Consider the following 24,853-nt stretch of genomic DNA (forward strand, 5'->3'; position numbering starts at 1 on the left):
TTTTGTTTTACTTCTTTGGGGATGAGACCTTTGTACCAGTCACACTGAGACATTTCAAATGATACCAAACATATATAATACTGTATGATAATTATTCACATTAAACCATATAGATTTTTGGGTGAATATCTCAGAATGAGAGAGAGATGACATGGGGAAGGTGATTGACTCGGGGATGCTAGTTTCTCAAGAGAGAGTCAAATGTTAATTTCCAGAAAGATCTTGGGGAGTGGTCGTTTCTCTACCAGACTGCGCGGCATTTTCTAATTTCTCAATCCTTACTAAACCTATGGATTTAACAGATATGCCTATAGCATATTGAATGGTTTTGTAAGCTGGGCCAGTTCTAGGCATGTACAGGGGTGGGCTGAGCCCACCCAAACATCTGCCTTGCCCACCCAATCAGAATTTGGGCACATATAGTGTTAATCTGTTTTTACGCTTTGTACATTTATTAAAAACAATCTGAGGTGGGAACTGTGCTGAGAAGTTTGATGAAGGGCTGTAGAATGCCCCAGGCAATTATAAAAAACAAACATACATTTTTAGGACCTTTGCGATGCAAACATTTTTGTTTATTTATGAGTTGGGAAAATGTCCCAGCTTATTAAAAGTGTTAGCAAGTTATGTTCGTCTTCATTAGCAAATATCAGATCAATGGACGAATGAGACATCTCAACATTTATACTGTATACAGACTTATCTGTGTACTTATTTGTAAAAAAAAAATATATAATAATTGTAAAAAAAACTTTCATCACAAGAAGTATATTGTGGTTGTTTGGTAACATTTGGTAAATGAACACTAGGTTTAAAAAAAATAACTTTGCTATTGCTTACATATTTATATGTTATAGCCTATAACATAACCAGTGTTGGGGAAAGTTACAGTATGTGTTTGTATTGTCCGTATCTCAGGAGATCAAAGTATCTGAGGTTCTTAATACTGTGTTGTTCCCTGGATGATCAAAAACGGTTTTTATTTCTTATTTACAGGAAATTCAAAACAATTTTCAGACCCAACAAACTGAAGATCCCAAAAGCTTGCCAACATGAGCAGCAATAAAACCTTAACCAACACACGAATCACGCATTAAAGCTGTGTTTGTTATATCAAATGGTTTTATTTGTTGTAATTGACATCTACATTCATCAAGCAGGTATGAAGAACAGTGATCTGGGCTTTTGATTGATTGTGTATTGTTGTCTCTTATTACAGTGATTGTCAAATCAATTAATTTGGTGTATTTGTGCAATTCAAAGAGGATTACTGTTAAAGCTTGAACTTGATCTCTTACAACAAAGACAAAACATTCAGATAAATCAATGTAAAATATCAACAGACATAAAAAGTAAAAATATAAGAAAAATGCATATAAAGATATATAAGTGAATGAATTTTTGCATAAGTGAAATGAGTATGTATGGATATATGAATACATAAGTATGTATGAATAACAATGCAAAGAAACAAAAAGCTCTAATTTTAGTCTCTGCCAAATGAATGTTTACTGTTCTGCTCGCTTGGCACGAGTCAGACCCACAATCACCCGCAGATGAGATACATGACTTTACACTTGTCAAAAATAAGAGAAACCAAGTGTAACTTCTGCTTTTGAACACACAATCATCGCTAAGAATTATATGAAATGTAAAACAATATAATGACAGTGAAGTTGAAAGCTTGATGTCATGTTTTCCCAAAGAAATGGCGGCACAAATGTGTGGACGGCTTCAATCAGAAACTTCCATCTCACAGTCGGCCTGATTCTCTGTATCTGCAGTTCCATACTCGTAGCTTTTATTGCTGTAGGCGTCTAAGATATTAACAATATCATGCAAACCTTTTATTCTAGCCTGTGCTCTGATCATTTCCAGGATGGACTGCATGGAATAGGCATATTCCACAATGCTCCTATTTTTACCTTTTTCTCCTTTGTACACATATCCACCAGTGTGCACACCAATCAGATAACAGTCTTCATCAAAAACTGGAGAGCCAGAAGATCCATGAAAGAAACAAGAGTTATAATTAATCTGGTTTTCATAAATGTCCCATTTATCTTCAAAACTCTTCTGTGTAATCACATTAATGAAATCACGATTCTCAGATACGTGTTTATCTGCAGCCTCTTGTAGATTATTTTTCTCAATGATGAAGCAGGGGTCCATTTTCTTAATCCCACCTTCTGGATGTCCCACAATGCAGATCCCACCACTAGGAGGGGGGCCAGGACTGTAACGACTGAGCAACTCAGGACGACCTGTGATTTCATCACCAGCATCCAGTTCAAGAAGAGCAAAGTCAAGACGCCTATTATTGGCGTCTGTAATGCAACAGTAAGCAGCGATCTGTTTCTTGACCCGCACCAGCTTCACCTCTGAGTCCAGACGTTCAAAATCAAATGCAGCTTCTAAAGACTTTGTAGAAGAAAGCTTGTCTGGAGACTCGAGAAATTCCCTAACAACATGTCCGTTAGTGAGAATAAATTGCCCAAAAAGTAGGAAGCCGGTTCCTCTGGCGGATCCCTCCACTCGAATCTGACACACCGAGTCAGAGAGTCTCATGAGCTGCTTTATTTTATACACCTCAGAGAAACTCTCAACACTTTTATCATATTCTGCTCTGAAGAACTTCTGGACCTGAGTCTTGTTCTTAAGGTTCTCTCGCTGCTTTAACGTCTCCATTAAATCTTTAAACTGAGAACGCAGAATTCCCAGAATCTCTTCTGAGTCAATTATTTTAGAGAATTTAGCTGAAGTTCTTGTGGATTTCATTGTGTTTCTCTTTTGAGTTTCTTCTTGTTCAGTGTTGACGGGATGCTGGTTAGGATCAATGTTTTCTTTCAAATCAGCGGCTGAAGTTTCATTCATTTCAGTATTGACATCATCACTCAAGAAGTCTTCTTGGCTCTCTGGCTCGTTTTCATCACTGATAACAATGATCTCAAAATGCTTTCCATCAAGATGCTCTACAGTGCTTGACATTACATGGTTTATCTCGCTCCCAAACTCACGGAGTGCACACTGTTTCTTGAATATGACATTGATGAAGCGTCCGTCACGCCGGAGAGCATCCTTCAGTCTGTCCTCTTTGAGTGCGTACACACACACATCCTCAACTTTCTTCTTCAGCTCATTGTTTTTCATTAAGCGTTTCACTTTATCCCCTCCTTTTGTTTTAATGTAAAAGATCACGAAGTTTTCTGATTCATTGGAAAATGAAAGCCTTTCACGTTTTGTTTTTTTCTTTGTATCAACATTTCTAGTATTTTTGATGAAGGTTATGTCTAAGAGCTCATCTTTTTCAATAAGACAGCAGGGGAAATCGGTCTTCACAGCAGCTCCAAAAACCTTTCCATTGGATCTTTTGATGACTATTTCTTTCTCCATGTTTTCTTCTTGAATCTTCTTGAAAATCTTGTTTGTATTAAGAGCATCAAGCACAGTCTTGGATGTATCACACGCCACTGCATGCTTCTTGAATTTGTAGCGGAAATTGAAAGTGTGGCTTTGCCCCTCGTCGCACTGTTAAATTCAGAAGAACAAGAATACAGAAAGCATTTAAACATTTATAAATAAATGATTTCCATAAAATGATTACCATATTGTGCAACATTATGATATATACAAATAATAGACAGCAAGGACGAGTATCCATACAATTTTTTATTTGATTTCATTTGGATCCACAAGTCACTGATCACAATGTTCATAATGCACACTTTTATTTTTTAATTCTTTAATTTAGGTGTATTATTCATGAAGTAGAAGATCAGCCACTGATTATACGGCGATCTGCAGAGACGCAATACAGGTAAAGGCATTTGAATTGATAAGCACCAAGTACCATTAAAATTCACAAACCTGCTGCATTTGGCTTTTTGATGGACCCTCTTTAACTTTATCCTTGAAAACATCATTCTTCCTTTCCTGAGTGAATGTCAACACAACAGTATAGTTAATATGAGTTCACTAGTGAAGGTTTACCATCATATTGTAAATCATAAGCAATGCAATCATTTGTCACTCTAAAAAGATATGGCCTTTTAAAGCAGCTATCAAGAAGCTTTGTCTTTCCAAAATGCTTTAGCTAGAGTAATTCCAAACACTTTTTCATGAGACCCTTAAATAATCCTCATCCAATGATACAGATATGTCAGTGTGCAACAAACCTTTAGAGGATCACGGCCATTGTTGACTTTTCCTTTTCCTATTCCATTTTTCTTGCTCGTAATATTTATTCTTTTCTAGAACAATGGCATAAGCAACATTAAAATAGCATAATTATTATTATTAATTGAACACATTTGAATCTAATACAATTCAAGACATTACCAAAATTACATTGAATTTTATATTGCCACACAAAATGTATAAAAAGTGCACTCAAAGTATGTAAGATTATTAATTTCTTGAACAATTTAAAAATATGATGTCTCAGAGTGGGAAAAATGTTCATTAAACTTTCTATATATTGCAAGTCTTCTAAAGTCATAGAGTAGCTTTGTGCGAGGAACTGACCAAAATTTGGTATTTGTATTCTTTGAATATATGCAGAAACAAATGTGGAGGGAAAAACTTTATCATTTAAAAATGATTTGAACTTTTTGGTCTGTTCGTCTTCCTCACATGTGACAGGATCCAGAGGTCTGGGAATATAATGCACAAGCTATATAGACTACTTTCATAGTGCTATTTTATGAGCTTGACAACTCAGTGACTCTGATTAAAAATTATATCATAAATCATAAAATCATAAAAACTAATGATTCATTTTGAAATAAAAGAAAAATCTATGGTTCTTTTGCAATTGCTTATTTACTTGACCTTGATATCTTCATTAGCTGAGACATGAGCGATTACCTAAAAGTTGGTTTCTTAAACCTGAATCATATTGAAATATCATAGGCTTACCTGCACCTTTTCACCAGTTTGTGACACCCCTTTGGCTTTACTGTTGCTGTCAGCTGGCTTTTTCTGAAATAGACATTCCACAATATTCACCATAATTATTTAGATTAAGGCTAAACATTTCAATATGATCCCCATAAAGAATGGCAATAGCCAAGCTTAGAAATTTGAAAGGCAATATTTATTAATCAGATATATGTCACCGGAAAATAATTCAAAATGGTGTTCTCCATTTTCTTCGCTGGTGTTGATCGAGAGTGATGTTGGCAATTCAGTTTCTGTAGAGGACAAATTATGAGTTTAAGATTAATATCTCAAAGAAATCTGATATATATATATATATATATATATATATATATATATATACTACATTACTAAAGTATGTATAGTGCAGTCTACATAATTGGTAAATAAAAATTAGCTTACAATCCAGTTGTGTGAAAAATGTATTTTATATATTTTTCACACAACGGGATTATTTGCTGAATTAAAAAACAACGCGAGGAGATGGTGACAAAAAACACATTTGTATTGGTTCCTACTATTAGCACTAGTTTTGAAAACATTAGGCAAATCAAAGCAAAGCCTATATTGTACACAGTATTTAATAGGCATTGAGAACACGTTCGTCGTCCAGCAAATCATTCACTAAAGCCATTCGCAGCCCGCAATCTGTGAAAGCGGGAAAAGCCGCCAAAGCGCCTCACGTGACACAACAGTGATGATTCGACACGGTTTCATTTTGTTCACGAACGAAAAGCCACTAATCCAAACACCTTTGGTATCATCGCGTTTTAGAGTCTTATAATGCTCATAGATACACCCTAAAATGCAAGTTTACCCCCAAAGAATCATAAGCAAGTCACAACAAACGCATTTGATCCTTTACAGCATTTGTTTGTTTTATTACAAGAGAAACCATTAAAAGTATAACCGAAATCATTCATGCTAGAGTGTATTTTTTTAAAGTTTTAGTAATTATATGTAGTTGAATATGATATTTTGTTTGAAAAAGTTACCTTATGTGAGTTAAAATAGCTTAAAAGAAGCAGGAGACAGTGCGTGTCGTCTGTTTTCCTTTATGTGGAAGTGTAATATGATCTCATGAGTTATGATGCAGCGCGCGCAAAATATAAAAAATTCTTCTTTGTTTTCTGGCGGGTTACAGACCATTGCAAAAGTTGCATACTGCCACCTATTATATTGGAGTGAGTAAATGATAAAATAATGTACAGTCTTTGGTAAAATCATGGCTTCATTGATCTCTAGACCAGATTCATGTAGAAATAATCTTCTGTTTCTACTTATAAAGGTTTTAGTTTGAGTAGATTTTTAAATATATTGTTTATTCTGTACCTTTATCTATACCCGGATTATTTTGTGTTTGTCGTAGTTGCTTTTAATTAGTGATTTACCTTCATTTTTCTAAAAGGAATCTCTATTTTATAATTATTTCTCAATGCTATTTTGCTAATTTGTCAATTTAATTTTCTTGTACCCCTATAAATCTGGTATGCAGCAGAATTGGAGCTATTTTATTTTTATTTGACTCAAAATGCTTCATATATACGCTCACGCTGTGATTTACCAAAAAAATTAAAAATGTTTCTGTTAATCACTGGCTTGGCAATAAATAAATAAGTCCACTTTAATTTTATGATGAATTATGTTTTGTTCAGCTCATAATAGAACATCATGTAGAGAAACATCCAGTTGACTAAAAAATTAATTAGATAAATCCCTTGCCTTGCCTTGCCTTAATTTTATATTCTAAAATCTACATCAACTAATTGATACATTTTCAAATGAGAGATAAATCTTGCATTTTAACAAATGATTTTTGTGTGTTTATAACCATGCTAATATCTATGAAAAAAACCTAGACTTAGATTTTGGTGGGCTTGGTACACTTAACCTATATTGTTTCATATCTAATTATTTTACATTAGAGCCATATGGTGCTAATGGTCCTTTGCTACAGTCTTGTGTGAATGACATTCAAAATCTCAAGTACTTTATAGGCAGAGGCAGCACAAAAACAGAAATGGCAACTGAATTGGCAAAAAAAGAGACAAACTCTATCCTTTTCAGCTCAAACTCTGAATTATGGTATTGTATGGTGTATGATTTCTATAGCACTTTATACTATAGATTGTTCCAAAGCAGCTTTACAGTGATAAACAGGAAAATAATGATCAATGATGCAAACAGAATTAAACTGCAATAAAACAAGGAACCCAAACCCAGAAATGGAGAAAAAAAAACTTGGGAGAAACCAGGCTCAGTCAGGGGACCAGTATGGTGTGGTTATGATTCTAGGCTAGACTGGGTAAACCCAGCCCGATCTGCCGGCGATTAGATTTCGCCCTGCAGCTCAGGCTGGAAACCTGTACATTCTTCTATCCTGCTCCCTTTACAAATTTGCGGGGACCAATCACAAACTGGCTTATCCACCTGGCGCGCTATTGGCGGGTTTAATCCAATTCAATTCCTTTTAACCTCTCGACGATACTCAATGGCTTCTTTAGTTTAGCAAACAAATCGCTCCAGTGGGAGTAAATACCACTCAATTTCATGTTTTTTTGTTTTTTTTTGCACAACCTGCAAAAATCAGGTTCTCTTGTGCCGATGACTCTTGTCTCATTGTTTACAGTCTGAAAGTGCTTATAGTCAAGAATGAGGCCAATATATTTTGTTCAGCATGATTATTTAATATAGCAAAAATAAGGCACAAGGTTAGAAAAAAAAAGACAAAACAGGTTTATAAAGAGATTTACAGTGTATAAGTGCAGGATCTAGCTGTACAGCTGTAGGCCTATTTTTTTTTTTACAAACATCCGCAGAATTGAACAATGCTGGAGCAGTCAAATATATTTAAGAAGAATGTTGACCCCTTAAAGGGATACTTTAACTATAAATGAAAATTCTGTCATTATTTATTCATGTTGTCTATTTTTCCCCCCGAATATATATTTCTTCTGTCATGCAGGTTTGAAATGATGAGGGTAAATAATTCATGACAGCATTATAATTTTGTGTCTATCACTTTAAAATATAGCATTAAGGATTTCTGGAAATTAAGCAGAATATCATTTATCCTTTGGAATCATACAGATACAATCTAACAGAGATCAGGATATTAAAGTTACTCAAGAAACAAGTCAATAGACAATGACAATAATAGGGACAATGAATAGACACATTTGCATAGAGTCATCCAGGAATCATCCAGAACTTATAACTCCACACATAATTGAATTAAATTGTTTATTAAACATGCCTGAATAACAGTGGCGGATACAGATTGTCATTAATAGGTGGGCCTGGTGAATATACGGAGGGGCCTCGGTTTTTTAAGCTTATATACACGCCCAGTGGCGTAACTTTGCTAAATCAGATATATGTACAATAACATTACGATGTCCAGCAATCGATTTAAATAGTAGGCTACATGGGGTTTAATTTGTCGTATCCGCCTATTAGATAAACGTATACCTTAATGGTCCAGTGGTAGAACGTTTGCCACCCGTGTCAGAGGATTTGGGTTCTAATCCGCACTCGTATAGTTTTTTTTTTTTTTTTCTCGTATAGTTTTTTTCTCTCATCAAAACTGGTTATGTTCATCAGTGGTTGTATATCAAGCAGGGACATGTTTGTGTGCATTATGTTTTGTGATTTCACCAGAACGAATAAAGAGTATCCGCAACGGATTGAAGCGCGCGTCCGAGTGAAGACTGGCCACAAGAGAACAGTATCCGCGCCACTGATCGTAGCGGCAACGTACACTTTGATCACTTGATTTAAAAAACACATTTCAGCGCTAGATCGTCTCTTATTTAAAAAACGAACGAAATGAATGCTCTGCCAGTTAACTGGGGATGTTTTATTTATTTGTAGAATTGGTACATTCGTGCCGCGAGATGTTTTAAAAAGTGGTGGGGACAATATCGACACTGGCAAAAAGTGGTGGGGACATGTCCCACCCGTCCCACCCATAAATTACGCCTATGTACACACCTGATAAATATGTCAACTATAGCAGATCGGTACTTCGGTAGTGAATTTAAATAGGCCTATGCCTTGTACTCATGTCAGTCAGCCCTCCCGGCTGCTTTAAACCTGAAGGTCATCTGTCTGTCACGCGACTCGCATGTAGACTATCACAACGTTAAGTCAGTGCGTGCACTGGACGTGATATGCCGACATAATATTGTTCTTTTGTAGCTATTTTTCGTACTTACTGTACATAAATGTCCTCAGGAAACTATTAAAATGAAATTATTTATTAATTCATTATTATTATTATTATTATTATTAAAATAAATAATAATTTATTAAAAGTTTTTATTAATCTGATTGGGTGGGCCACCGGTCAACCTATAAATCCGCGCCTAATACCCCAAGATATATGATATAGACACAGTGGCGCCAATCAAAACTCAAGACTCTGCTGTCCCATTATTCATCTACAGTCTTCCTGGTTTTATGGATCTATTTCCATGTTCACATCATTGTCTTCCAAGTTAAGATTTAAAGATTTATATTCAGAGAGTAATTTTAGGATGTCAGATCTCTCACTTTTCTTGGCCTGTGTGATGATCCTCTCCAGGATGGGCTGCATGGAATAGGCAAATTCAATAATGCTTCTAGTTTTACCCTTTTCTCCTGGGTACACATATCCACCAGTGTGCACACCAATCAGATAGCAGTGTTCATCAAAAACTGGAGAGCCAGAAGATCCGTGAAAGAAACAAGAGTCGTAATGGATCTGGTTGTCATGATTTTCCCATTTCTCTTCCAAATACTGTTGTGTAATCACATGAATGAAATCACGATTCTCAGATGCATGTTTATATGCAGCCTCTTGTAGATTCTCTCTCTCAATGATGAAGCAGGGGTCCATTTTCTTGACCCCTTCTCCTGGATGTCCCACAATGCAGATCTGACCTCTGTTAGGAGGGGGGGCATGAATGTATTGACTGAGCAATCCAGGACCGTTAGCAATTTCATCAGTGGCTTTCAGTTCAAGAAGAGCAAAGTCAAGATACCTGCCCATGTTGTCTTTGCCATAATAGTACGCTGCAACCTGTTCCTTGATCGGCACACACTTGGTCTCATTTGCTTCCAAATCTTCATATCCAAATACAGCAGTGAATGTCTTTGAAAGCTTCTTGGAGAAAGGGTCAAATTCTCCAATAACATGAGCATTAGTGAGAATGAATCTGTCAAAGAGTTGGAAACCGGTTCCTATGGCGGATCCCTCCACTCGAATCTGACACACTTGTTCAGAGAGTCTCATGAGCTGCTTCACTTTCTTCACCTCCAAGAAACTTTTAATGCTTTTATCATATTCTGCTCTGAAGAACTTCTGGAACTGAGTCTTGTTCTTAAGGTTCTCTCGCTGCTTTAACGTCTCCATTAAACCTTTAATCTGAGAACGCAAAATTCCCAGAGTCTCTTCGGAGTCAATCATTTTAGAGCATTTAGTTGAAGTATTTGTGGATTTCATTGTGTTTCTCTTTTGAGTTTCTTCTTGTTCAGTGTTGACGGGATGCTGGTTAGGATCAACGTTTTCTTTCAAATCAGCGGCTGAAGCTTCATTCATTTCAGTGCTGACATCACTCAAGAAGTCTTCTTGGCTGTCTGGATGTTTTTTGTCACTGATAACAATGATTTTAAAATGCTTTCCATGAAGATGCTCTACAGTGTTTGACATTACATGGTTTATCTCGCTCCCAAACTCACGGAGTGCACACTGTTTCTTGAATATGTCATTGATGAAGCGTCCGTCACGCCGGAGAGCATCCTTCAGTCTGTCCTCTTTGAACGCGTACACACACACATCCTCAACTTTCTTCCTCAGCTCATTGTTTTTCATTAAGCGTTTCACTTTATCCCCTCCTTTTGTTTTAATGTAAAAGATTACAAAGTTTTCTGATTCATTGGATAATGAAAGCCTTTCAGTTGTTTTTTTCTTTGTATCAACATTTCCAGCTTTTTTGATGAAGGTTATGTCTAAGAGCTCGTCTTTTTCAAGAAGACAGCAGGGGAAATCAGTCTTCACAGCAGCTCCAAAAACTTTTTCATTGGATCTCTTGATGACTATTTCTTTCTCCATGTTGTCTTTATTAATCTTCTTGAAAAACATGTTTGTATTAAGAGCATCAAGCACAGTCTTGGATGTATCACACGCCACTGCATGTTTCTTAGACTGGTAGCGAAAATTGAACGTGTGGCTTTGCCCCTCGTCGCACTGTTAAATTCAGAAGAACAAGAATACAAATTGCATTTAAACATTTATAAATAAATGATTTCCATAAAATGATTAGAAATACAGCGCAACATTATAATATATACAAATAATAGACAGCAGAGATGAGTCTCCATACAGTTTTCCAGATTTAATTTGGATCCACAAGCCACTGATCACCACAGTTCATAATGTGCACTTTTATTTTTTTAATTCTTTTAGGTGTATTATTCTTCAGGTGATTCTACAGTGATCTGAAGGACAAGAAATGCAATACAGGTAAAGGCATTTGAATTGATAAGCACCAAGTACCATTAACATTCACAAACCTGCTGCATATGGCTTTTTGATGGACCCTCTTTATCCTTGAAAACATCATTCTTCCTTTCCTGAGTGAGTGTATAGTTACAACAGTATAGTTAATATGAGTCAACTAGTGTACATGGGTTTACCATCATATTGTAAATCATAAGCAATGCAATAAATTGTCACTAAAGATATGGCCTTTTAAAGCAGCTATCAAAAAGCTTTGTCTTTCCAAAATGCTTTAGCTTGAGTAATTCCACACACTTTTTCATGAGACCCTTAAATAATCTTCACCCAATGATACAGATTTGTATGTATGCAACAAACCTTTAGAGGATCACGGCCATTGTTTCCTTTTTTCTTGCTCGTAATATTTATTATTTTCTAGAACAATGGCATAAGAAACATTAAAACAGCATATATTAGTATTATTAATTGAAAACATTTGAATCTAATACAATTCAGGACATTACCAAAATTACACTGAATTTTATGATATTGCCACACAAAATTAATCAAAAGTGCACTCAAAGTATATAAGATTGTTAGTTTCTTTAACATGCAACACTTTAAAATATGAAATCTCAGAGTGGGAAAAAAAAGTATACATTAAACTTTCTATAAATCGCAAGCCATCTAAAGCCATAGAGTAGCTTTGTGCGAGGAACTGACCAAAATTTGGTATTTGTATTCTTTGAAAATATGCAGAAACAAATGTGGAGGGAAAAACTTTATCATTAGAAAAACTTAGTTGAATAATGGAATTTTTTTACCTGTTTGTTTTCCTTACACATGACATCCAGAAGTCTAGGAATATAGTGCACAATAAAGACTACTTTTATAGTGCTATTTTATGAGCTTGACAACTCAGTGACTCTGAACTGATGATTAAAGACATGGGTTTTTAAAAAGTTGTTTTTAATTTTGAAATAAAAGAAAAATCTATGGTTCTTTTGCACTTGCTTATTTACTTGACCTTGACGTCTTCATTAGCTGAGACATGAGCAATTACCTAAAACTTTGTTTCTTAAACCTGAATCATTATTATTAAAATATCATGGGCTTACCTGTACATTTTCACCAGTTTGTGACGCCACTTTGGCTCCACTGTTGCTGTCAGACGGCTTTTTCTGAAATAGACATTCCACAATATTCACCATAATCATTTAGATTAAGGCTAAACATTTCAATATGATCTCCATAAAGAATGGCAATAGCTAAGCTTAGAAATTTGAAAGTCAATATTTATTAATCAGATATATGTCACCAGAAAATAATTCGGAATGCTGTTCTTCATTTTCTTCGCTGGTGTTGGTCGAGAGTGATGTTGGCAATTCATTGTGTTTCTGTAAAGAGTACAAATTATGAGTTCTCAAAGAAATCTTACAAAAAATATATATTATTCTGCATTACTAAAGTATGTATAGTGCAGTCTACATAATTGGTAAATAAAAATTAGCTTACAATCCAGTTGTGTGAAAAATGTCTTAAATATTTTGACACGGGATTATTTGCTGAATTATAAAACGCGAGGAGATTGTGACAAAAAATAGGGCCTACATTTGGATTGGTGCCTACTGTTTGCTAGCCTGACTACGTCAGACTTCCTACTTTCGCTAATTTCATTTCGCTTCTGTAGTCAGTCTGAGATAGCAGCCTATCTTTCAGTTTTCCACCGGCCTGAAAACAGCGGGGCCAATCAACGAACAGAGGGCGGGCTGAGAGCCGTGACGTAGACGCTGATTGTACCGTGGATGCGTAGATTTACTTCACATAATCTGCAAAAGTCATTCACAGCCATGTTCACTCCGGTATTTCGCTCGATGGTTTAGTTTTTGCATCATACATGTGTTTACAGTGGAAGTTAGATGCGGCTGAGCATGCGCATAACACACGCCATAACCAAACGTTATGTGATTGGCTTACGGGTAACCAATGATTTTAAACTTCAGACAAGCGCCCCCCCGCGAGAGAGAAAACACTTCTCTATAGGCCTTTTTCACGTAAGTTTGAACGCACATCCGGTTCAGCGTTTGTTGTGTAAAGCGACTTCCGGTGAAAAAGAGTCAGACGCGCTAACGTTACTCTTCACACAACTTCCCTGAAGAATCTACCGGCAATTACATCAGCGGATGTTTTTTGACTTGTCGAGCTTCTCCGCACTCAAAACAAAACAAATCTTTATTGTAATAGTCATTTTAGATAATTTTAAGACTTTGTTTATCTTAATTTTATTACTGCAGTTGTGGCAGCTTATTTGGAGAAATAAAGTATGGTGATATCTTCCTTGAACAGTAGCCTAATTTAATTTGTGTCAACATTAACTAAAATGATATTATGACTTGAAAGAGAAAGGACATAAATGTAAAGGCTTCAATAATAGATTTAATAAAATATGACGGGAAAGTAGCTTCGTAATTTGTTTTCAGAAATGCATAAACATACCTGGAAGAGGAGACTGCATATAGTCATGATCTGCTCCAGCGCTGTTACCTCACTAACTATTTTGTCGTCTTGGGTGTCGTCAGAGTAGGCTACGGTGCCACATTGCTGCCACATATTATTTCCGCTATTGATATAGGCTATATCAATTTTATGTAGCCTACAAAATATGCCTTTATCCACATAAAATTGATATAGCCTATAAGCCTAAGCCTTTCATGTCTATCATACATCTACATTCAAAAAGCTGATATAGCAGCCCCCAATGGACATGTTAAAAGATCAAATTCTGTACACACCTTATTACTAAACCATACTATCCAACAGAAAAGCAGATGAGTCCAGAATATGAACGCAACGCACACGTTAAGCGTTTTCCTCCCATAGAAACCCTTTATTATAAAGAAAAATCTTAACGTGGCTTTATGGGAGGATGGAATTGCAGTGCACAACAAATCCTTTAAATGGTATTCAATGCAAAACAAAAAATGAAAATATATAAGTAGCCTATAAAATAAACAAATAATTGTGGCATTAATTAGCCCACAAACAATATTTATTTTAAAGCCTAAACGAATTTATTTAAAGAAAAACACCAGCTTTCTCTAGTGTTGTGTTTCAGCCGCCCACTGGCACAGCGCTTACTCGCCGTAGAAAATGTATGATTTAATTTGTTAGACACGAAGAGGACTTATCCGTCTGGCATGGCCGCTCGCCCTAACGTTAACCTATAAATGTTCGCTATTATTAAGCACATATCCAGGTGTTTGTGCGGAGTGTGGAGCGCGCACTGCATGACATGGACGCGCCGGTGCCATCACTCGCATTTTCCTATCAACAGTGGAAACAACTTAAAATACTCCATCATTTCTGGTCATACAGAAAATAATAATACATCAGTCGCAACTACTTTTATTTGTGTAAACTCACAACAACAAGAAAACATTGTGCATTTGTAAAATAAAAGAAACAGGACGCGCTTTCATGATCTCTGTGAATTGGAGCGTATCTCAAAAATGAACTGAAAAAACAGCGTATCACTAGCCTCACAGACATGAGAAATATATCTATAAAACTTGAAATGTTCACCAACGAAAAAAATCCAATGGAAAGCCAATACGTACGGTACTATCTGATGATGTAATCCTGTCCGATGAAAGGTGCATCTACTTTACAGCGGAGATGTATGGAGATGTTTGCAGTCGACACTGATTTAGAAAACACTCGTTTATTAATAAACAATTAAAATGCTTTGTTATTTTTTCAGACAAATCTATTATCATTAGCCTACTTTTGCCGGTGCTTTGCGGCAAGTTTTATGTATGCGCTTGAGCGCGGAATATATAGGCTATAGGCTATACCAAGGATTGAATATAAATGTGCGATTAGTAATTGCTTAAATGAATGACTACTAGTCTAGAAAAAATCTTTAGACTATGGCAACTCTTATCAGTAGCCTACATTTAATAGTTGACATTAATTAGTAATTAGTATCCAGCTCTTTACATACATTAGTTGAGTTGGCATAGTTAATGAACTAATAAAATAAAGTATTTCAATATAGAATTGCTTATTCCACCACAATTCCAAAGGATTGTTTATAAGGTGACAATCCCTTATACATTTGAAGATTGTAGGCTGTATAGGCTATCTTGAAGATTTTTGTGTCGTCTCTTATAAAGACGAAAATTGACATTTCGTTAATAAAAAATAAGAACACAATGTAAAAAATAAACATTGTTCTGTTAGATGTGTTTTGACTAGGCTACTTGTTTAATTTAACTTGTTTAATACTTATGAATTAATTAGTAAATATTAATTTAATTATATCTCTAGGTATTGAAGATAGACTATTAACAAAAAATAAATCTTATAGTATATTATATAAAAAAAAATGTGTACTGCCAGTAGCGGCAGAGTAATTAGCGTCGGCTACAAACAAATGTGATACTTATAGGGATCTTAAACGTCGGGACTTCTACGTGTCACATAGCATGCATCCACTTCTTTGTCAGACAGTCATTGCTTGGAAAAGCATTAACTCAAATATGGTTGTCACTGCTTATTATTTGTGCAATGAGGGATGCTACAGTGACACCTCGATGTTGCTTCAGCCATTGTTGTTTCGACCGGAAGTCGCTTTACACAACAAACGCTGAACCGGATGTGCGTTCTAACTTCCGTGAAAAAGGCCTATTATGCCCTTCCAGACTCTGTCTACGAAGCAAAGCGAAGTAGCAGAGTCTGGTATTACCAGGCTAACTGTTTGCACTGGTTTTGAAAACATTAGGCAAATTGAATATTATATTGTACACAGTGGCGGTCTTAACCATAGATATTATATAGAGACTATATGCCCTATTGGCCGCTGGGCACTGAGAACCGGTCGTACTCCTAGTTTCGTTGCATGGCAGCAGTTAAGATGCCAGAGCACTGTGGAGCATTTTCCTGTTCTAATCGGCGGACCATCGCAAATAGGGTTCGGGGGATTACTTTTAACATACCGTAGCCTACTATTGGTTGTATTTTATGAATACAATATTACCAGATAATTGAGAAGGAGCAAGGATCTTTGATATTACTGTACTGAAATAGTAGCCAGCTAACATATCAGACATGCTGACCATTCGGAATTGCGGAAGGACTTTGAGGTCGTCCAATCAACTCATGTTGGAAGTGCCCAGGTCAAAACTTAAACACTGGGGAGACCGTGCTTTTTCAGTTTCTGGACCTAAGCTCTGGAATAAGCTCCCCAGTGAGATGCGTATCGTTACTGACCTGGGCCTTTTTAAATCAAGACTTAAAACGTATCTTTTCAAAATGGCTTTTAGTACCCAGTAGTGTGGTGGCACTTTTATATTTTATATTTTATATTTATCTTTATTCTATTTTTTCTTTACTTTTTATTTCTTCATTTATTACTGTACTGGTTTTTCGGTGTGTTGTTTTAAATTGTTGTTTAATCTGTTGTAAAGCACCTTGGTTCACCTATCGGCTGATGTAAGGTGCTATATAAATAAAGTACATTTACATTTACATTTACATTTAACGTTAGCTAGGCAATGTTTACTGCACCAGCCGGTGTTCACCCTCACCCGGCATGGAGAGGTGTAAAGTAATAATTACAAGAGCTTCTCGGTTATTTTAGTCCCGTCCTAATGTGCCATCTCAGTAATAATTATGGACAATGACAGTAAAGATTACGGCGACTTTTACCTTCTGTAAAAAGGTCCGGGAAAATTACCTCAGGTAACGTTTATATTAATAGACGTGCGAATAGACGCTCTGTAAATCAAGTAATTTCGAATTTAAAAGTAGTTTTCTGTGGGTTTTCAAGTATTGAGATGCTTGAAAAGGCATTCAGTTGCGTTCTAGACACTGGGAGAAATCTCCCCCAAGTGTTTTCCACATACCATTCAGATCAGAAAGAAGTTCGAAAGCACTTGTTAGAGGCACAAAACATCTTTTAGCGTTAGGTAAGTGCCTATTACCAACACAATCCAATCTTAAGTTAATTCATATATTGTTCGACCGGACATAACTGTTTTATATATATATATATATATATATATGCTATATATATATATATATATATATATATATATATATATATATATGCTATATATATATATACGGTAGGTTATTTGTGTTTGCGCACGTGATATCAGGAAGCAATGTAATACACACACGTTTCTTCAACTTATTAAAATATCTTACTTTACTGCAACTATCTGTATCTGCTTCTTTATCATATTCATAGTGTGTGATTTATAAAAAACCTTATATCCTACATCACATATTTTGATTTTGGACGTCTGGTCACTTTATATCTTCTATCAGAATATTATATTACTGTTAAGCCTACTATGAATATTAAAATACGCCGAACCATGTGTCCTGTATCATAGCTACATGAATGACCTTTGCAGCAAAAAAACCCGCGTGAAAGTCAGTTCGGTATTCAGTGAGGTAAGATTAATTAAATGCGCCGACAGCTCATTGCACCTGCCACACAGATTACACTGAGTGGAGCGGGTGAGCGGTCGATAGGGCGTCTAGGTAGGCGGCTGCTTGGGGCCCCCTACCAGCGGTCGTAGTAGGGGGGCCCCCAACCAACCTCAAAAAAAGAAAAAGAAAAAAAAATAGCCCCTTATCCTCATGAACGCTTCAAAAGCATGGTAAATTTGATTAATATTCTTAAGAAATAGGTTGAAACGTTGAAGTAGTAGTTAAAATGTCCAGTTCATGGTTATCTGTCCCTACACATACACCCCCTACTTTCACAATGAAATGGACTAGTCCGTAATGGTGCGCGGCGCGAAAGATAAACACGCAGTGACTGACAGGAGGACTGGGAAGTACACAAACAGACGATGCAAGAGGAGTCTAAACGCGAAAATGAAACGAAGTTACCCAAGCGGCTCAAATAAAAGAAAAAAGACGCCGATAAGTATTTGGCAACGCTGCCAGAGATTACAAACTTTTTTTACGGCTACTGTTGGGGATACAGACAGGAACAACAGCGTCCAAAGCGTTGAACATACCGCTACAGCAGCAGCAGCAGCAGCTAGCTGTGAAGTGGCGCTAGGTGAGGATAACGTTAACACACTCACATGGATATAGGTGGATTTGCTTTGAGCCAAATACAACATCACCTCTCCCCAGTTCGCCCCTCTTACCCCCTCTCACTCACTTACTATAAATATTGTTTTGGCGCTTGTAAATGTGATGTGACAGATCCCTAGCGGCACGTGAACCGATCATCTCTACTAGCTAATACAGTAAATCAACACGAATGAACAACGTTGAAAGATACAGTCCAACTACCGAAATGTATATTCCTCATACATAATGTAGATCAATCAGTGTTTTTCAACCACGGAAAGAGGTAACGTTAAAACAGCTGGAGAATTGTCACACAACATTTACCTCAGGAAAGCCATTTAATGACCATAATATAGGCTATAGCATGTTTGTTAGCTAGAAAAAAAAAGAGCTACAGAGAGTATTTTGCTAAATGTGTACTATATTACATATTTAGTATATTTTTACTTATATCATTAAGTAAAGTTGTTATTATAATAAAAACGCATTATGTTTAATCTGAGTTATTTTTAACCTTCAATAATACTACCAGCTGATAGGGCTCTCTGTATGTTTACAGCATTATGTGAGTTGTTTTTTTTTCTTGAGAAAAATTAACGCCTATCTTGTGTACCTAATTATCCAAATGAGTCAATATTGAATCAAATCACAAGAATTGAAATCGTGAAATTTGTGTCAAGCAATAATACAAAATTTAGCTTACCAGAAATTGTATCATGTACACATTGTAACATGTTTCTGTTTAGTTACTAAAATGTTTTGACAATCACAATACTTATTGTGATGTAAGATTTTTCAGGTGTTATCTGAAACCTTATTCTCTGTTGGGTTCCATCGTAACTATTAGTTTGTGTAACTTAGTGCTACACTTTGTGTGTTCTCTGCTTTCCATCTTCACTATTGGAATAAGTACTAGTATCTAATGAATAAGTACTAGTATCTAAAGAATAAGTACTAGTATCTAATGAATAAGTACTAGTACACTCAAAAAAATGATTTTTCAGTTTTGTTCACTTTACCTGAACAATTCATGTTGAAATAATGCCATTTTGGCTATTTTTCATTTCAACATGATTGTGTCATGTTAAACTGACTTAAAACTGTCACTCGTTGGTTTAACATAAAGTTTTCATTTTAAAAGTACATGTTTCAATCACTTAGCTCAGTCAAACTGTTGACTGATTAAAAAAATATATATAATAACTTACATAATATTTATAATTTATTTTAAATATTTTTGTTTATTAATTTATAGCTTGATTATAATTATAGAAGTGCAATTAAATGTTATTGGTGTTTTTAGGTTTGTCATTTGTCTTAAATTGCTGTTAAATCAGACTGATACAAATAATGTTTAGTAAAAGTCAATCACACATATAAAATGTGTGTTTTTATAAAGTCAGCCGGGACTGAATGTCAAAACAGCCTGAAAACAAACCACATTCTCAACCTAAAGGAAGCGGAAATTTATTGTGACGCAATTTGCTGGCGGCAACATTCGTAAAACGTTAATGCTGCGCATGTCTCTAATAGATCGCCACGCCATTAACTGGAATATAAGCTTAAAACAATCAGGTACGTGTTCATCCATTTCCATCACTGTTATTAGAAACAATATTATCAAACTGTTTTATGATGTCGGTTGATACTAATGTGTTATTTTGACAGAATGCACGATTGTAAGCCTAAATGAGATGGCCGCGCCATAAACTGTATTAAACAGCACACGAACAGGTAACTGTTAACTTAACTCATCTATCCATTTGCATCAGTGTTGTTAGAAAAAATATTAGCCAACAGTTTTGTTATATTGATTGAACGTGATGTATTTATGGCCTGGTTGCACTATTTTAAGCCTAGATGACCGCGCCATCAACTGAATTAAACGGCAAACAAACAGGTAACTTTTTCGTCCATTTGCATCAGTCTGATTAGAAACAATTTTAACAACTGCTTTATTATGTCGACTGATACGGATGAATTTATGACAGAATCCACGATGTTATGCCTGAAAGAGATCACCGCGCCATAACAGAATTAAACATCAAACGAAAAGGTATGTGTCTAAGTTTGCACATGTTTGTTAGTTTAATCATCTATCTTTGCACTCTGTTCATTTTCATGGCATCGATCAAAGATATTATAACAATGTTGTCTTGTGTGGTTGATGGTTCTTGGTTCAGTGCGTTTTTAAAGCATTAATGACAATTATTATTGGTTACTGAATATTGTTAATAATAATAATATCAATAATGGGTATTTAAGCCTTTGGTTGCTAGAATGGTATGTATGGCTAATAATTTTTAGTTATTCATATTTGTTATTTGTGTCTTATATATATATTTCATACTTTTTGTCATATTTTATCCATTGGAAGGCTTGTATAAAACTGCTTTATTCATATGGATTAGCTATATCTTTATGTACTTATTGAAGCTAAATATTGATTGTCTATAGGGATCTCCCAGTCACGTGACCCCTAGCCGCGTGTCAGCCATTTTGACGGAATACTATTGCACAAGCGCACATACATGAGAATGCGGATTATCACGTTTTATGGCTGCGAATTGATTAAAATAATGAATAATGGTCACGGTATACTATTAATTATCTTGAGCCTGCTGAAATGTTACTATAAATATATTTTCTTTCCAACTGTGCAATCTTAATAATAAATCGGCTAAATATATTTATCCACTAAGCTGCAGCAGTCCTATGCTCGTCTTCCCATTACGTTTTTTTTCTCTTTCTGACATTTCATACCTGTTGTTACATTTTTTAAATTAAATTGACTATAAAAAAGATTGCTTGTGTGTGCTGGTGTTCATTCCAGTCTTTTAAAATAGTTGAATGAATGAATGCTCGCGAGGTGCCTGCATGTAACGATTTTAAATAGACTAACGTTAGGCTATTTAATCAATAACACAGGGTAGAGGAGAACGACAGTCAACTACTTTGAATATTATAGCATTTTGGGCATAAACATGTAAATAGTGAAAAGACTGACATTGAAAAATGACACAGAATGATTAAAATGTAATATTTAAATATTTAATCCAAATAAATAAATGTTCGTGGTTCGCACTGATGTTATTCATTTGTTCTCACACACTTCAGCGTCGCGGTCACTGGCCACTATCTATTATTAGCGCAGCGGCCGTCAGCTAACTCTTCACGTCAGGTCATCATAAAAAGAAATATACAAGAGGAAGATCAAATAATTAGGAATCATAGATCCATATGAAGCACCACGAGTTCTTTTTACAGGCATTAAATGTGTAGAAAAACTTCCTGACATTGAGTTCGGTGACATTTACAGCTACCTTATTCACTTCCCATCACGCTATACCGGAGCTTCATTAAAAGCAAATAACAGTTAAAAGCTTAGCAGGCTATCGGTATCACGAGTCCGGATGGGTCAGCAACTCTTTGATTTGGACGCCAGCGGGGAAGGATTTTTCAATCATCACCGCAAAGGTTGGTCAATAGATGAATATTTCGCGACGAGCTGTATTATCACCAGCGGTTTAGCATTTTTCTATTCCGTCAAGATGGCTGCTCCAAATGGCGTGACGTCACGCGGGACGTCCCTATAGACTTTTGATGGATGGTCCATGACATAAAAAAATAAAAATTATTTGTTCCAAAGCTGAACAAGATTCTTGTGTTTGGTATGATGTGATAGTGAGTACATGATGACAGAATTTTCATTTTGGGGTGAACTATCCCTTTTAAGTACCACTTTACTTTCTACTTTGTAATAAAGAACCGACTGATGCCAAATTACATGTTATTAATGATTTTTTTTTTATGCTCTAGAACATTCAACCGATAAACCCCTGACATTTTTTCCCAATAAAATCCTTCTGACAAACTGGAAGACGTGTTGTTTAAAGTACTACAGGGTTTTAAATGGGCACAAACCCTACTGAATAAACACTACTCTGATCCTTCATGCCTTTATTTTAATTTATGAAAATTTAAATGTCTGCCCTCACAAGGGTCGTTTTTATGATATGTGATGACATACACTAACACTTTCTTTTTTTTCTTTCAATGCATTTAGAAAAAGGAGTTTGACCAGGTGCAGCAGTCACCATCATTGCTGGTGAGGAGTAACGTTGTCTTTAAACTCACTGGATGTTTTGATTGAAGATGAGGTGGTGATGTCTACCAAGTCTTGGTCAGTACACTGCTGCTGTTTTTTGCACTTATTTATGCCCTTATTTAGAGAACACTAACTTCTCAAAGTTTATTCATAAAGTGCTGTTGAATCTAGAGGAAACATTTTACTTAAAAATGGTCCAGTCTGTTTCAGTTATTTTATTAGTATAATATTATTTTATATTTACACATTTTAAACAAGCATATTTCCTTGTTTGTGCAGTTTTCACTTATTTGGTGAAAAAGTCTGATAATATTGTTTTAATGTTATATATATATATTTTTTACTATAAAGCCCACTGATTTTGTTTTATGCCTGAGAATGTTTTGTGAAGTAAATGTTGTATCTCAATAAATACTAAATAAGAATATCCTCCTGGTCTGTCGTAATTGCTTTGTACCAGTGTTCTTTGATAAGAAAAATGTAAGCAAGATGAGAAAATAGGGAGACTTGTTAATGTTTAATATTCTATTATGTTGGTATTTTAAACAACTTTCTTATATGTAGGTGTTTATGGGTGAGTTACCATCTCCAATGGGATTGCTAGTGATGCAATCAGTACCATCTTTAGACTGCCAACATCGTATGTATTAAAAGAAAAGCTATATTTAGGTTGATTGTATGTTATTTTAACTCTGTGTGTCTATTAAATAGACACAAATAAATAACTCTTTGGCTGAACATGATTGAAGCATGGACAGTGGTTCCACATGATGGAACCATGTTATCTCAACCCAAATACTTCATGTTGGATAAACTTAAGCGAAGTGAGTAAACTCAATTAAAATTAGACTCGTCCAAATAACTTGATTTAATCATGTCCAAATAACTTGATTCAGTCTTGTCCAAATAACCTGATTCAGTCGTGTCCAAATAACTTGATTCAGTCTTGTCCAAATAACCTGATTCAGTCGTGCTCGAATAACTTGAATCAATCACGTGGAACCACTGTCCATGATTAAATCATGTTCAACCAAAGAGTCATTTTTTTGAGTGTATCTAATAATAAGTACTAGTAACTAATGAATAAGTACTAGTATCTAATGAATAAGTACTAGTATCTAATGAATAAGTACTAGTATCTATTTAATAGGTACTAGTATCTAATGAATAAGTACTAGTATCTAAAAAATAAGTACTAGTAGCATGAAAATAGACTAGTCGGTTTAAATCATTAAATGTTAAAACGGCTTGCCATATCTGTAATTTTTTTTCCCGTTCTCTTTTAAAGATCGAATGGGGGGTGGGGTCCGCAATCTGTGAAAGCGGGAAAAGCCACTAATCCAAACACATTTGGTATCATCGTGCTTTAGAGTCTTTTAATGTTCATAGATACACACTAAAATGCAAGTTCATAAGTAAGTCACAACAAACGCATTTGATCCTTTACAGCATTTGTTTGTTTTATTACAAGTGAAACCATTAAAAGTATAACCGAAATCATTCATGCTAGAGTGTATTTATAAAAGTTGTAGTAATTCTATGTAGTTGAATATGATATTTTGTTTGAAAAAGTTACCTTATGTGTGTTAAAATAGCTTAAATGAAGCAGGAGAAAGTTCGTGTCGTCTGTTTTCCTTTATGTGTGAAGTGTGGTCTCATGCAGCGCGCGCAAAATATTTGAAATTCTTCTTTGTCTTCTGGCGGGTTACAGACCATTGTAAAAGCTGCATACTGCCACCTGTTATATTGGAGTGAGTAAATGATAAAATAAAAGTACAGTGAGTCTTTGGTAAAATCATGGCTTCATTGATCTCTAGACCAGATTCACGTAGAAATAATCTTCTGTTTCTACTTATAAATGTTTTAGTTTGAATAGATTTTTAAATATATTGTTTATTCTCTACCTATACCCAGATTATTTTGCCAGTGTTTGTCGAAGTTGCTTTTAATTATTAATTTACCTTCATTTTTTTTTCCAAGAGGTGTCTCTATTTTATAATTATTTCCCAATGCTATATTTAGCTAATTTGTCTATTTAATTTCCTTGTACCCCTATAAATCTGGTATCCAGCGGAATTGGAGAGCTTATTTTTAACTCAAAATACTTCAGTCCACAGTCCACTTTAATTTTATGAATTATGTTTTGTTCAGCTCATAATAGAACATAATGTAGAGAAACATCCAGTTGACTAAATAATAAATTAGATAAATACCCATATATTGCTTCA

General features: G+C 35.3%; 2 protein-coding genes and 1 long non-coding RNA gene across 6 annotated transcripts in view; 1 reads left to right on the top strand and 2 right to left on the bottom strand.

Annotated features, from left to right (window-relative positions):
* The window catches only part of LOC309499697 (serine protease FAM111A-like), a 68,301-nt gene extending 62,261 nt beyond the window's left edge, over positions 1-6,040 (bottom strand). The window contains exon 1 of the mRNA XM_082171099.1: positions 5,934-6,040. The gene's annotated coding sequence lies outside the window, so the exon portion shown is untranslated. The remainder of the gene's footprint in view (positions 1-5,933) is intronic.
* Positions 1,101-24,484, bottom strand: LOC309499695 (serine protease FAM111A-like). 4 transcript variants are annotated; one of them, XM_082171093.1, is made up of 7 exons: positions 24,202-24,270; positions 12,738-12,816; positions 12,538-12,600; positions 4,918-4,980; positions 4,176-4,250; positions 3,868-3,933; positions 1,101-3,528 (listed from the first exon to the last, which is right to left on the bottom strand). In XM_082171093.1, the coding sequence occupies exons 2-7, from the start codon at positions 12,807-12,809 to the stop codon at positions 1,735-1,737; spliced, it is 2,133 nt and encodes a 710-aa protein (XP_082027219.1). In that variant the 5' UTR covers positions 12,810-12,816; positions 24,202-24,270; the 3' UTR covers positions 1,101-1,734. The 4 variants fall into 4 exon arrangements, with proteins under 4 accessions (XP_082027219.1, XP_082027220.1, XP_082027221.1 ...); XM_082171095.1 differs by lacking the exons at positions 1,101-3,528; positions 3,868-3,933; positions 4,176-4,250; positions 4,918-4,980 and adding exons at positions 8,168-11,167; positions 11,494-11,553; positions 11,798-11,854 and having other exon boundaries at positions 24,202-24,484; XM_082171094.1 differs by lacking the exons at positions 12,538-12,600; positions 12,738-12,816; positions 24,202-24,270 and adding an exon at positions 5,118-5,209.
* Positions 19,966-20,664, top strand: LOC309499115. The gene is made up of 3 exons (XR_014206153.1): positions 19,966-20,251; positions 20,373-20,417; positions 20,509-20,664. It is a non-coding gene; the product is annotated as an uncharacterized lncRNA (long non-coding RNA).
* Positions 24,485-24,853: the final 369 nt, after the last annotated feature.

This window comes from Leuciscus leuciscus, assembly GCF_965113295.1.
Source record: "Leuciscus leuciscus genome assembly, chromosome: 5".
NCBI lineage: Eukaryota > Metazoa > Chordata > Actinopteri > Cypriniformes > Leuciscidae > Leuciscus > Leuciscus leuciscus.

Bases quoted from the DNA above. Each gene is read 5' to 3' on its own strand.
- LOC309499695 (XM_082171093.1), bottom strand. From the start codon at position 12,809: ATGAATTGCCAACATCACTCTCGACCAACACCAGCGAAGAAAATGAAG. The intron at 12,601-12,737 runs GTGACATATATC...TGTCTATTTCAG, and splicing joins GCATTCCGAATTATTTTCTG to AAAAAGCCGTCTGACAGCAA. The intron at 3,529-3,867 runs GTTTGTGAATTT...TGAATTTAACAG, and splicing joins CAAAAAGCCAAATGCAGCAG to TGCGACGAGGGGCAAAGCCA.